We start from the raw sequence: 14,516 nt of genomic DNA, 5'->3' as shown, positions 1-14,516 counted from the left end.
GATCATGAAAGCCAACATGGTTTTATTGAATTAACTGACAAACCTGCAGTGATGCAACCAAAGCTGGGCTGACCTAATTAGATACCAATACCTCTTTGAGACTTACTTTGTAATGCCATTTTCACAGGATGCAATAACAACACCTTTTTAATTGTGGGTACTTTCTAAACTGATCTGATCTCTATTTCCTCACAAAAGAGAAACAAAAAGATGAGAAACAGAGGAAAAGTCAGAACTTGGAGTGACTTCAGATGGCAAACAAGTGGAAAAATGAGGATTGTTCAGCTTAGAAAGGGAAATAAGCTAGAATAGAAGTTGAAAGTTAAATTGGAAAGCAGTTAACTAGCAAAAGCATTAGCAGGGACAAAAAGTGTCTGTGTGGAATAATTTATTAAAATCTCTTTAAGGATTTTTTTTTTTCCACAGCATCCCATTGTCTTTTCCATAACTGTAGAGTGAGATCAAAAAATGATTAGACAGATAGATAGATAAGAATATCTGTACCTTTATTATGGAAGGTAACAGTGGAAGATGTGCTGCCCTCTGGTAGCCAATCAATATTTCAGTTTTGGAAGGAATTCTTTCAGGGACAGAGCTATCCCCTTAAATGCTTCTTTGTACAAGAAATTATGTGCAGTCAGCTGCTTTCCTAACAAAAACGTTGAGGAGAAGGGTAGGATGCTGGGAGTTACTTGGAGAAGCATTAGTATATGGAATACTTAAATTGAGTTAAAATTTCAATGAAGAAGAAACTGCTGAGATGCAGTGAAATATGTGTGAGACTCTGGGACTTGTTTTCTCCCAGGTGCTCAGTGTCTGAGGTTTGCTCTCACAGGGCTCCAGATACTCAACCTTTAGGCTGTAATACACAGCTCACACCTTGTCTTCCCTCCCAAGCTGGGTGGGGTTGGGTTATTTTAATGGCACCTATAAAAGTCCAAATACTCCATCTTGGTCCTTCTTGTCCTTGCTGTAATTTCATCTGTTGCTGGTCAGTAAGAGATGGAGGTGCTGCTGCAATGCAGACTCTGTGTGTGTGTGAGGGTGCCTCTGTCAGAAGCACTGCAGGGGAATTGCTGTAACTCTGGAGGGCAGAGGACAGGAGAGAATCTCTTGCTCTCTTTCCCCACTCCCTCTGACCAGTGAAATGCAGGAAGCAGTGGAATGGATGTAAAAGCTTCCATGGGGGTACAGAAATCCCTCTGTGGTCCAGCTGCAGTATTTCCTGAATCCAAGAAGGTAGGGCAGGGAGTGGCGTTTTTATGCATTCACCCTCCTCAGTACTCTGCTTTTATCTTCAAGGAAAATACATTCTTTCTGCAGTCCAAATTCCCTGTCTGCTCAGACACACATAATGTGGCAGGAAACATTGTTATTTCAAGTGTTTAATTAAACACAAACTTTATTTTTTAAATAAAATTAAAAAAAACCCCACCTCGTAAAAGAGATCTGGAGTGAAATGTTATGGCTGGTGTCTTTCAGTAGTTCAGGCTAAAGGACAGCAGTAATTTATTCTAACCTTAAAACATCTGAATAATAAATTCAGAAATAAATGCTTCCTGTAGGAAGTGAAGTGAGATAATGGCTGGAATTGCCTGTCTGACAGCAATAAATATGGCAGCCATCTTTCCATATGACTTCATCAATGTAAAAATTTTCTCTGTTGCTTCTTTTTTTAAGTCACCTGTAGATCACCCACCGGGAAAGATGACCAGTTAAATAAAACCAAAACATAATAGATTTTCAACTTTGCTCTGTTAAATTTTTACATGGAACGTTGAAATAAAAACCTAACACCTTTTCTTAAGTAGTAATATGTCTACTGCTTTTGCTGTTAGTGATTCCTGGAAGACAGTGTCTATCCAAAGTAAATTAATGCTGTTTTAAATACTTGTTTTAAGAAACAGTTGAAGGGCTTATGGGTTATGCTGTAGCAGCAAACTTGTTTTGACCTTTATCTTCCTTTTAACCAGTTCATTGTTTTACAACTGAGCACCAGCAGATGTTCCAGTCAACCTTCTGTTTCCTTGCAGATTCAGTGGCATTGATGTGGCACCTGAAGTGACAAAATGTGAATTAGACTAATTATTTTCACTTGTAGTTATTAATACTTCGAAATACAGAGAAACTGTCCATGTCTGGTTCTAAAGTAATTCAGCCTGAAATAGGTAGTTATCCTCCATGCTGTCTTGCTTTAAGAGTTTGAGCTCTACAAACATTAGGGCTGTAGGAAGTAGAAAGGAAGTCTTTAAAATCTTGGTTTGACTCATGTTTTCTCCTATTATTACTTTTCTATTAGGAACTTGGTCAGCTTTCTAAGCTAATATACCTTTAGCAGAAAGCAGTAGCTGTGAGTGATTTTACCTGAGCATACTGTTCATGATTTCACCTGGAATTACTGGAAGCCTGAGAGACCTGGGAGGGAATTTTGTGCTTTTGATAAGTTCAACAAACTTGTCCTTGTTTGAGATTCAGGTGCAATTGCCTCAGGAGGAAGCTGGTCACAAACTTCATAAACTGATTGATTTTACAAACCCCTGGAGACTGACAGGTAATTTGTTCACAGGTGAAAGTCAGAACTCTTTTAATGAGAACTGTGCTGTCTAAAGATGCATTGTTTGTGTTGTGTATTTTTGTTTCTGAGAGCAAACAGTAGGGACTTTTCCCCTAAAGATTCTGATGGCTTTTTCTGGTTTTAAAAAATATATAATTTCAGATTTTCTATTTCAATTATATACCTAAAATAGTTATGCTGTTATTTTTGCTATGTTTGTATGTTTCTAAGTAAAAACAAGGATGTTTTTGTGTTGGAATTAGAGATATCTTATTTCTTCCATTTTACTATTGCAAGGTATTTTGGTTTCTCTATCCACTACTGCAGAACTTTATATCTGAAATAGCTGATCAGTCATAAACTGATTTTTTTTCTATTGCCCCAGTAGTTTTTTAATCTCCAATGTGGTGATTGTTGAGGTTTGCAGAGTTCTGATCTTGGCTGCAGCAGTGCAAGTTTGGCTCAGTGTTAAGTTTCAGGTTTCTCTGTGCTGCAAAGAAAGGCTGTGGTTGTGTTTGTGAACATGCACAATTCCATCCAGTTCGGTGGGATAAAGCTTGAAGGCATAATAGCAGGTATGAACAGATCTCTTGTCTTAATATGGAGAACAGAGCACCAGCTTCTGAAATTCAGGGAATTCTGCCTGTATTTTTTGTAGAGGAAAAATTAAATGCATATGGAAAGAATTAGCTATATGACTTATTAAATGGGAATGTAGTACAGTTTTCTGTGCTCAGAAACTCATCCTAGCAATATTCAGTTAGACTTCAATAAGGTGGTTCATTATTTACAGAGAATATCCTGCTTTCTGGAATGATCAGCAGAAAGAAGCCTAAAATCACAGTTACTCTTAATTTTTTAAAATTCCCTTTTCTACCTGCCATTAAAAAGGAGAGGATTGGCAATTTTGTGCCTGTGCTATATATTTAATCACAAAAACTAGTGATTAAAACAGAAAAACGAGATAAAGGTTAATTTTATGGAAGCAGTAGTCAATCTGCATGAAGCAGCTCTCATCATTGGAGTTTTTGTTACACACTGCAACATCTGAAATGCTGTATTCTTTTAAAACTTTTTCAGGCTCTGAAACTGTATTTTCAAAGTATCATGGTTGGAGCTCTCATGCTGGAAGCGTTTTGAACTCCGGTTTAGTTGGCAGTTTGCTGACTATCCTTTTTCCTTTTGTGGTATATCTAGATATTTCAAAAAAATATGGAAGGACAGGTTGGCTTCCTGACAGGGTTTTGATGGAAAATTTCCTTAAGTTTATTTGGCTTTACATTTTTAGTCTGAAGGCTTTGCCATAGGCAACCAGTGTACAAAGTACCTGTGATGGCAGCTCTACATTTAGCTGTCAGCACCACGGCATAATCTACAAACCTTCAGCTCGCCTTAAAAGGGGGGAAAATACTTCTTTCATTTAGGTTTTGAAGGGAGGTGTTGTATTTGTGAGATCAACATAGCAGTAGAGAGTTCTGGGTGGTTTTTGTCAGAAAGTACCATTAAGGGCTGTGTCAAGTTTTCAGTAACTGCAGATTTGGCTGCCAGTCACCACTGTCACCACATCGTGGCCGACTGCCTGTGATCATTCAGATCATTTGGAAGAACCACTCTGGAGCTCCTTGTGCTGAAACTCTCATTCTGGATTTTTAAACCTCCTGAAGCTTGTGCTGTTCCCTCGAGGGGAGGCAGCTGAGGAGGGGGGACTCTTTGCCAGTGAGACCCCCCGGTCCTGCGTGGCCTTCATTGCATCTCTTCCTGCCTGGAGTGCCCCCCCTGGACACGGGGCTGGCAGGAGTGTTCCCGGGACCACGGAGCTGCACAGCTGGGGATCAACAAGGGAGAAAACAGTTGACCCATGAAAGGTGTTCTGCTGATTCCAGAGGCTAAAAAAGGACAGGCTGCTCTGTAGGTGTAGAAGAGACCCAGCACTGTGAGTCAGGTTAGGCAGGAGAAGAGATAGGTCTCTGTATGGGCAGTAGGAGGAGTGACAATGATGTCTGGTTAGTAGAGCTAATCAGATTTTACTGTGCTGGAGACCCAGATATCCAACTGCAAATACAGCAGAATCTGGACTTTCAGCAGCAGTGAGAATGCTAATTTGCTATACTGGTTTAGGAGTTTGACTCTATTTAATTGCAATTCTGAGAAAAAGTATTTTATCTTTCACCTCTCATAGGAGAGGAGAAGAATGGTTGGTAAAGCTAGTTTAAAAATAGCCTGAAGGGTTTGACATATTCAGCTGTGTATACAAAGCTTACCAAATTACAGAAAGAAATGTAATATATAGAATGGTGTGCTTCTCAATTTCACCAACATTTTTACTTCCCGCCTCCTAAAGTGTTGAGATATTTTAAAGTACCTGTATTCTGAGTTCATGTGGTTTACTGTTTGACATATGAGACCAGGTTATTCCTGGGTCATATTTTTGAGATTTCCCCTGGAACCATAAGGATAAGAAGTATGTATTTACATGAAAGATGAGAATATAGTGTGTTTTCTTGACTTCAGGAGCTGGAACTTTAAGAAAGGCTTGCACTTCTGCATGCTTGGTCAAACCAGGTTATTTGATGAGTTGGATTGTTATAAATCAAAATTTCCTTTATTCAGCTATAATATGAAAAAGAAAGAGAGGTTACATCCATATCCTGCTCCAAGATTATCCTGAAGGATGGGGGTCCATTCCAGGAAGCAGTTGTGACATTCCTGAGAGCGAATGGGCACTTGGGTCCCCCTTGCCCTTACCCTGGGGCCGGGAGTGAGAGCTTGAGGTTCTGCCCGAGCCCCTGGCAGGATCAGGCCATTGGGATCGCAGGATTGTGCTGATGTGGGGCTGACTGTGAAACCATAGGCTGCTTCCTGCTTAGATTCTAAGTTATGATTTATGTATTACAAACTCCTTCCATAAAAGGAGGTGCTGTACCTTTAAGTAGCACATGCCGTCTAACCATCAACAGGCATCTCTTGCAAGCAGCGTTAGCCTGTTTCTCCAATCATGCCTGCCTAAGTCAATAACGCTTTGCCAAACCTCCTCGTGCATTAAAGGTTACCGTTTAGCTTGTTCCATGAATCACAGCAGATGCATAACTTGGCAGTGACCATTCCTGTCCCTCCCCTTCTTCGCTTCCTACTGCCTGCAGCCCCCCAGCTCCGAGCTGGCCGAGCCCCCTCCCCCAGCAGGGAGAAGTCATTACATGAAGAGATCAACTTACCAGTTGTCTTCAGAGCAGTGGCTGAGAGCAAAGCTCCTGGTCGGACCGTGAGTGCGAGAGCAAGGGGGAGAGGGAGAAAGACTCGTACCTACGAGAGCTGAGGGCTGTGATACTGAGACACAAGTGCATCTGCTTGCTGTTAGTACTTGGCAGAGGGTTCTCCCCTCCAGGGTAGCTCTAACTTTGGGTAATAATGTTTGTCAGCTACCTGATACTAACGTTGCTCTGCTTTCAAACAGCAGTGTTAGCAAGACCTGGGGGTGAGGTAAGCAAAGTATAATGTCTTGTCAAAAATTGTCTTGTCAGAGTTGCATTTTCTTCATATCTATTAAGATGGGACCGTGAATGATTTTTATGCTGTTAGGCATTTTTAGAATTGCCTTGTTTGCTTCATGTGTAAAAAGCTATTGTTTTGTTTGGGTTCAGTTTAGGGGATTTGTGTTTGCTTTTTTTGCTGTTGGTTTGGGTTTGTTGTTTTTTTTGTGTTTTTTTTTTTTTTGCAAAAGCCCATAGGTACTAAAGGAGAGCAGTTTGCAAGTTAACTTCTCTCGACAGTTCGCTTTCTGTGAGAGATGACTAATTTGTGAATTTTTCTTTACTAATATACAGAGAAATATGATACTCAGCAGCAGTAGATGGTAGTGTTTTCTTCATATTTTCTGCAAAAAAACGTGCTCTATTGAAAAAGTTTTTACGCAGGATATATTTTGGGGATGTGGGCTTGTGAAAACTTCAGGCTTCATTAATAACATTCTCTTTGTGCAAATACATGTAATGTTTAGTATGTGGTAGGGCAGAAAAAGCTTGATTTTTTAAAAAATGCATATCATATCATTAAAGAGGGACTTCATGCATTCCTTATATTCCTAATTCCTCAGTCCTGAACGGTGGAATAGAACAGCTCTTGCTATGCTTTAAAAAGTTGCTACTTGATTTACGAAGAGACGTTTTCTAGATTTTTGTCCTCATCAAAGCAGTTTGTCATCAAGTCCTTATTTCATACCAAAGCAGAAATTTTCAGCTGGTCATTTGCCATTTAGGAAATAATTCAGCAAGCACAGTACTATTAGATAAAAAATATTCCATCTAATGAAATTATTAGCAGAAACCACATTTGATACCCATTCTGGCTCGCTCTGACTGAAATGTGATGTGTAGCTGTGCATTTTAAGGGAATCGTTGGCTAGTTTTGCAAACAGTGTTTCTGGTTTAGAGCCTTGTCTTTTGTTAGCCCTATCATAACTTTATAGTAGCCTAATGAAGTCCAGAGCCATTACTTTCTCTGGTAAAAGAAAGTGGAAGTGAACTGGAAAAAACACCTTGTCCAACAGCGTGTGGTTGACACTCTGTAGGTCATATGTCTAGATAGAAACTTTATTTTAGTTTCAGGGTGGTTTAATAAGAGAAGCTGTAACGGTTTCGATTCAAGAAAATGACTCAGTGAAATCTTGAGCTGCCTTTGATCTAGTGAAAGCAGGGAAAAGTTTTCAGCAGAGTCTCAACAAATTTAAGTGGTTTGATGATCAGAGCAACTGGAAGCTGATCATTGCCCTCTAGTTGTCACAGGAGTTTTTAACTTCCTGCTTGATTGTTACCGAGCACAGAAAATGATAGATGGACTCACCTTGTCCAGACTGAGGGACCTTAAAAGCTGTGGTGGCTCATATGGAAAATATTTCTGTCACCACTGCAGGCACATGTGGTCTTCAGAGATCCATATAAAGAACAAATCTAGAGCAGCAGTAGTGTTGCCTGCCAATTATCCTCGTTAGCAAGTAAAATAAAAGCAATGCTGTGTTCTTACCTGGAAATGAATTTCTGCTGTAAAAGTGCAGTGTGGAATGTTTTAGCACTGTGATCCATATGCCAAGTACTTTAAACTGTACTACTGTTCTGAGTTTTTCAGCTAATACAACCGACAGAGTATGAAAAATGGCCTGTTACTTTATCAATGAATCTTAGGTTGTAGGTTTTAGTGTAGGTAGTGAGAAATTTTCTCCTTTATTATGTTCATATGACTAATTTTGAAAATTCCATAATAAAAAATATACTGTGCCTACTGTTATTAATATAATATTTCTTTGTCCTGTATTGTAAGAGACCACCCGATAATCTTGTGCACTTCCCTGCTCCAGCTGCAGAACCTTGGCTACATAAATATTATTTCTCTAGGAAATTACTCAGTAAAGATTTTTCCCCTGGTTGACAGTGAATTGAAGACACAGAATATAAGAGAGAAGCCGTTTTTTAAAGGAACTCGTACTGTAGTTTTGTGCTCTTCTGAACTGTTTTGTATACTTCTCAGAATATTTTAATTGATTTATAGGTATGTATTTTTAAAAGTTCTGCTCATAAAAGTGTCAGATTTTGATAGATTATAAAGTCAATGGGAAGCTGCTTTACTTGCCAATTTGTTTTGTCTGTATTTTAATGCTGCAGAACTTTGACTGTTCAAGAAACAGAAAATTACAAAAATCCAAGTGTTACTTCTTTCCCTTATAAATCTTAAGGCCCCCCTTACACTTGTTCTGATGTGTGTGTGATTATGTTCTGCTTTTCATTTGTTGTTGATTTAAGGCATGGCTTGGCATGAAGTCAGTGAAACTGCATTGCATCACTTTTCCATCCAGGAGGGAAGGAAGGTTGCACAGCTTTGCAACTTGCACCGTGTTTGTGGTGGCCAAGCCCAAAGTCTTTTTGTGTGTGTGCTTCTTAGGAAATGAGCATGTTGAACTCCTAGGCTCAAAACAATACTTAATCAAGGTTTCCACCTTCCCACGTCTTTAATCTGGTGGTTTGGAATCATTTCTAGCATGAAAATCATTGGTTTTACTGGATATATTGAGCTTAAGAAATCTTTGAGGAACTAGGGAGTTTTCCTGAGGAGTAGACCATCCCCATACTTTCAAGTATTCCAAAGCCTATCATTGTTCTTCACTCACAAGCAGGTAACCTTTTAAATAGTTTTCTCAGTATACTTGATAGATATTTGTATTCGAGAAGAGAATTTCACAGTCCTTGAGATTTTCGTTGTTTCAGCTGAATTCTCCCATTTCAGTAGTTTCCTTAATCTTGTACAAACTGACCATCAGTCAGTACCATGAGCCCTGCCTGGCTCAGGACAGGTGTCAGTGAAGCTGTGCAAATTTACTCAAGTCACCAGCCTGGCCTTCTCAGCAATAAAGCAAAACCAAATTGTGCCATTCTGAGTTTTGTTTGAATTGTTTTCTATTGGCATTTAAAAAAAATCAGTCTAGCTTAAAAATGTGTGGACAAAGGGAACTAAGTCTCACGTGTAACTTATGTGTTGATTCGATCTGTATTTTAATGTGACAAGTAATCATAATCTGACTAATCATAAAAATACACGATTTGTGACTTAGCACAGAACTTTCAACATGGATAAGTGAATAGAACAGCTTTGTAAGATCTAAATCTAATTATTTTCAGTTCTTCAGTAGTATTTGCTCAGGTAACAGGATGTTTTGCTGCAGTTAAGCTGTTTATAGAAGCAAAAGTTTTATTTAAATATATGGATACTATTTAGAGTATCTGAATATTAGATAGTGTTCAGCTTTCTTCATAAAGTAGTTCAGCATGAAGTGTAGAAGATACTAAACAAAGTCCTTGAGAGTTGTTTTAATATATTTTTTTATTATAAATAAATTTCACAGATGTGAAGTGTTTCTCTTTGGAATTTGGGCATAAAGAGGGTGAAAGTATCACATTCTACCTGCTAAATGTGTAAAGGGAGTCTGAGCAACTTGTGGTGCTCCAGACACTGCTTGGTCTCCTCGGTAGCTTATGGGCCAACACATGGAACAGTTGTTCTACACCTGCCAGAGCAGGAATAAACAGACAGGAATGCCAAGGACCCCATTGCCACGAGCTCCCATTCATTTCCACCTCCACAGGAGGTAGCTTGTCCACAGGAACCAGAGAACCAAACTGAACTTGTCGGCACCTTAAAAGGTCGCTCAGTTCTGAACAGGTTCAGGTGTCACAATCCCAACTACACAAACGCAGCCCATTGTGAGAAACATCTCAGTGTTGGTGCCAGCATTGGGACTGGCTTCTGTGTGGTGCAGTGTGAGTGGAGCTTTCCCTTGCTGATCTCAGACTGCTGAAGCAAGAGTTAAAAATCACAGAAGGCCCAAATACATTGAGGTCATGGCCCTTTTGACACTGTCTCTTGACTGACTTTTTTCTTGTCAAGGACTAACTCTTTGTTGTGACTTGTTGTAGTGAAATTTGTGACCTTTCTCAGTAGAACCTTTTGGTGTTGTCTGGGCAGACCTGATGCATGTGTGGCCATTGGTGTGTGTCCTTGTGCAGAGGTGGAGGAGCAGCTCCTGAGGGGTCACATGTGCTTGGGTAACACAGTTTCATGCATTTCTGTGGAAGAGCAGTGTGGAGAATGAGCATGGGAGTGCTTGTGCTACATGGCTATTGATGGTCTTCATTTATTGCATCAACTTTACCTTCCTAGTCACACTGGCACAGCCCTAATTACTGTTGCGTCTGTGGATTTTGTCATCTTCAGGTTTTTAATCCTTATGCTAGTCCTAGGAGGTAGAAGAGTGCTATTACACAGCTGTTACTTATAAATTCCAGGGCCCCAGAGGTAAAATACAATTTAGAAGCTCAAAACAGGTATCAGTAACTTTTATATAGACTTGACAAATCAGCCTAGCACATAACTGGGTTTGTATCTGAGGAACTGTGTATGACCAGGAGATAAACTAGTTAACCTGTGCCTGCTCAGTCACCAGGCTGCAGTTTAGCTGATGCCACTCCTTCAGTTATGGGCAGGGAGCACATGATGCAGCCCAATAAAACAAGCATTTCCATCTCTGACTTTCACTGGGCCAGCATATAAGAAAACATTATTTCTCCCACTGACACAGTGACAAAAGTAATTTCTCATCTCTGTACCTGAGTATTCCCATCTGCAAGCCAATGTTAATAGGGTTTCCATCGATTCTCCTGAGAAATTGATGTCACCTTGACTATTATTTTGCCATAAAACATCACCCTTCACCCTTCTGTTTATGAAGCATGAAAATGTTTGAGAACCTTTGTGGACTGGTAACTAAGGAGGGATTGAACTATGTATTTGTTTAGCACACATAAAAGAAAGTTATTTGGATTTTCTTTAAAATTACTCTGTTCTGAGTTAGAAAAAACAGATGGTAATTTACATATGGCAGTAACTGCTGACATCACCAGTAAAACATCTGAAAGTGAGACATACCATAGTTGAAAAATAATCCTGTCAAGTAAATATCCACAGCCCTGGTCAAATTATAAGAATATGCTCTGTACTGCTGTAAGTACTACAGTACACGTTTATTTGACCCCTGACATTCCTGCCTCACTCTTCTTGGCTTTATTGTCTGTCTCAACTGCAGTATTAATAATAGAACCCTGTTTTGCTTTAAAAACTCTGACGTAAATTTAGTGTAGTAGGACGTTCAGCTTAAAGTTAATTACATTCTAGAAAAATGCCTCAAAACGTGTTCTTTCACCCTTTGTGATGGGGTGGAATAAATATTATTCCAGTTTTATTCTCAAGATTTCTCTGTGGCATTTAGTTCTTCCTATGAGGTGTATCTGTGCCTATTCTTGAGGGAAAGACAGGACTGAAATCCCAGCAGTGACCAAAGGCTGGGAGGACACTTCTGTAATAGCTCTCGGATCATTAGCCTGGATCCAAAGCCTTTTGGCTTTGGGCTCTGGTTCAGGCTGTGCTGAGCTTCTTGTTCCGTGCCATAAACATCTAAAAGACAGATTGAGGGCTGCAGGAATTCCCACAGTAATTACAGCATCATGCTCAGTCCTACCAAAGTTAAACTAAATTCATTAAGTCATTACCAAATCAGAGGTTACGTGTGATGGATGAGCTAATTTGTTTCTGAGATGTGGTTCAGAGACCGTTTTCTGGAAAGCTGTTCTAGAAACTTGTTGGATTACTTATTAGATAGACTTGCATTTAAATAAATGTACCGTGAATTTTGTACGTGGAAATACTGTTTTCCCTAGAAACTAACAGTTTACAAAATACTTTCTTGATCGTATTTCATTATCAGTATCTGTTCTTTTGATTTGCTTTATGGGTTTTTTCCATCTTTGCTTTTTGAAGTAATAATTCTCTTAAAATTGAGTTCTAATGAAGGTATTTTTATCACTGTAATGTAAATGCTTTTTCTTCTGGCACAGTGAGTTTAACTTCAATTTCTTAGGATTTTAATATTTGTTCCAAACATGCTGAGAATATAAACAGAGCAATGAATTTAGAAGGCAGGTAGTTTATATTAGGATGCATTGAAAGGTATTCACAAACAACAGAAAAGGGATGAATAAAGATCTAGTAAGTAAAATAAGTCCCTGTGATTATTTTTTAAATCATAACTGTCATTGTATAAATAGGTCTTTCTTCTAAAGACTTCTTTGGTTGTCCTATCTCTTTATGGCAATGTTATAAGGCTCTGAATTTTTAAGTGCTCTGATGTATAATAGGGCACAGGAATGTGTCCCAAGACTCATAAAATCTTTAATTAAAAGAATGGAAATTCTTGTAAACTCCTGGTGGTTGCCTTTAAGTAATATCACTTCTTAAAACACTTCCCGCTCCCCGGTCTGTGAGATTATCTTTCATTTTGTGTTCAGCACTGTTACATTCTGTCTCTGGGTGATGGACACATTTTAGGGAAACAAGTTGATTATTAAGAATTCCCCAGCCTCTCTGGAAGGGAGACCTGGCACACGAAAGAGACTGTGCTAAGTAACTAAACAAATGCTTTGCTGGTAAAAGTCAAAATATCATTTTGCTCCCAGCTTCCCTGCGGGTAACTCTGCTGGAGATGGAACCCAGCAGTGCTCACCGAGCTGCTGCTCAGAGCCTGGGAGTCCAGAGTTGGGGGGAATTATTCAGTCAGCAGATTTTACCTGCATGGTTGAAGGACAGTGGATAGAAGGAGACTGTGTGTGACACATCCCCGTCCTTACTTGATCTGTGCTTTCTTCGTTGTTCCTTCAGTGCCACTCGCTGTTCGTGGCAGCCAAAAGGACAGCAGGCATCAAACATCAGTCCCTGGGGTGTTAAGGACCCAAGGGCACCAACACAGCAATTATATCCCTGACAGCAGCTACATTGCTTCTCTTTAAAGACCCTTTTAAATGAGACACATGAAAGTGGAGCATGAGAGAGTATTAAATTAAAGCTTTGCCTGTGTATGTCATTGCCTGAAGCTGTTGAGCTGTTTCTTCATGGGTTACAGGTATTATTTTCCCAGCATGTGGGCTGGGAGGGAGGTTTTATCAAGAGACAGAAGTTTTTGACAAATTTCCACTCCCACCTACTTGGCAGTCACAGGAGAATGAGGTGAATTAGGAGTCAATAAATTAATCCTTACAACCATAACTGCTTTTTGACTGAAGCATAACGTTTGCTTCCATTTTTCCTGAAATTTCTTCCCAAAATGGCATGGTGCTGGGAATAAATCCTTTAAAATTTTTGACTTCAAGGAAAAATCCCTTTGTTGTTAAAATTTTTAATCAAAAATTTAAAAGGTTTCTTAGAACTGTTTTTTAAAAAGATACTGACTACTTGGTAGGTCATCACAGGTAAATGATAACGTAGCAGTAGGAAGCTTGGTAACTTCATACAAAATTACCTCCTTGCTCCTTGGAAGCTGAAGTTGTAGGAGCAACGGTAAAAGCATATGGAAATGCTGCATTTTGATCCCAAACAGGGAATAGATTTACCATAAGAAATCACCCCCTCTGAGGAAAGATTTCTTTCTCTTAATGTACTGATTTCACTATACATTTGAAACAAGCTTAAGGTAACTGCTGCAGAGACAACAAAGCCACATTTGATAACAGTCAGTGCATGGAGGGTGTATTAACATCTGACAGCACGTCTGAAACACGTGCTGGACTCTTGCTTGTAAGTACTTGAAAAGTGAGATTTATTTAGTGCTCGAATGAGCAGGTGATAGTGAAGTATTCTAGCCAGGGGCACCAACTGTTTTGATGTTTTACCTGTGAACCTGTATCCTCTAGAAAAGCACAAGGACACAGAATAACTGTATAAATTGCTTTTCTTATTTCCTCATAAAGTGGAAAATTCTTGCTGAAATGGCAGAATTATCTTATTTGAGCCAATCTGTTCAACTGAAGACGGTTTGGTTAAATATTTGCATATATATTTTGAGAGTGAGAAACTCAGGAACAGATTTTCTTAGTGCTGTGGAGGAACTAGGAGAGAATAAGTGATAGGTGCATGGTAGTCCCACGCCACTGAGGAGAGAACACACATACCCTGCTCATGACATGAGGTGATTACAATATCATCTACTCTGTGACTGCATCTCATCCTTTTGAAAATTCAGGTACTCCAGTGGTTGTCTGGTATTTCAGGGTCAACTATTCAGTGTTCTCCTGCTGATGCCTGGGAGAGCACACACGGAATGCTCCTGAGGTGTTCCATTCGTGGAGGTGATGGGATGGCACTGGGATGAGCAGTGCAGTACCAAAGAACTCAGTGATTAGGAATGATCAACATAAGAAACAGAGATATTTCTTCTGCATTACTATGGAAATGAACAAAGCTAAAGCAAAGCAAAATGATAAGTAACTCCACCATTGGACCATTCTGATAGTGGAAGTAAGAAAATATCCAATGCATCCAGCTGTCACAGTGTGGCTCCTGGGGGTTATCTCCAGGAAGATCATGTCAGCAGAGG

General features: G+C 39.5%; 1 protein-coding gene across 1 annotated transcript in view; it reads left to right on the top strand.

Moving 5' to 3' along the window:
* Positions 1-5,944: 5,944 nt before the first annotated feature.
* Positions 5,945-14,516, top strand: part of THSD4 (thrombospondin type 1 domain containing 4) — a 97,784-nt gene continuing 89,212 nt past the window's right edge. Inside the window, exon 1 of the mRNA XM_027644520.1 lies at positions 5,945-6,031. Within this exon, the coding sequence (XP_027500321.1) occupies positions 5,960-6,031 (72 nt within the window). The 5' untranslated portion in view covers positions 5,945-5,959. The remainder of the gene's footprint in view (positions 6,032-14,516) is intronic.

Source organism: Corapipo altera, unplaced genomic scaffold (assembly GCF_003945725.1).
Source record: "Corapipo altera isolate COAL_440 unplaced genomic scaffold, ASM394572v1 50, whole genome shotgun sequence".
Classification (NCBI taxonomy): domain Eukaryota; kingdom Metazoa; phylum Chordata; class Aves; order Passeriformes; family Pipridae; genus Corapipo; species Corapipo altera.
Note: the sequence above shows the minus strand (reverse complement) of the source record. Positions and strands in the feature narration are given on the sequence as shown.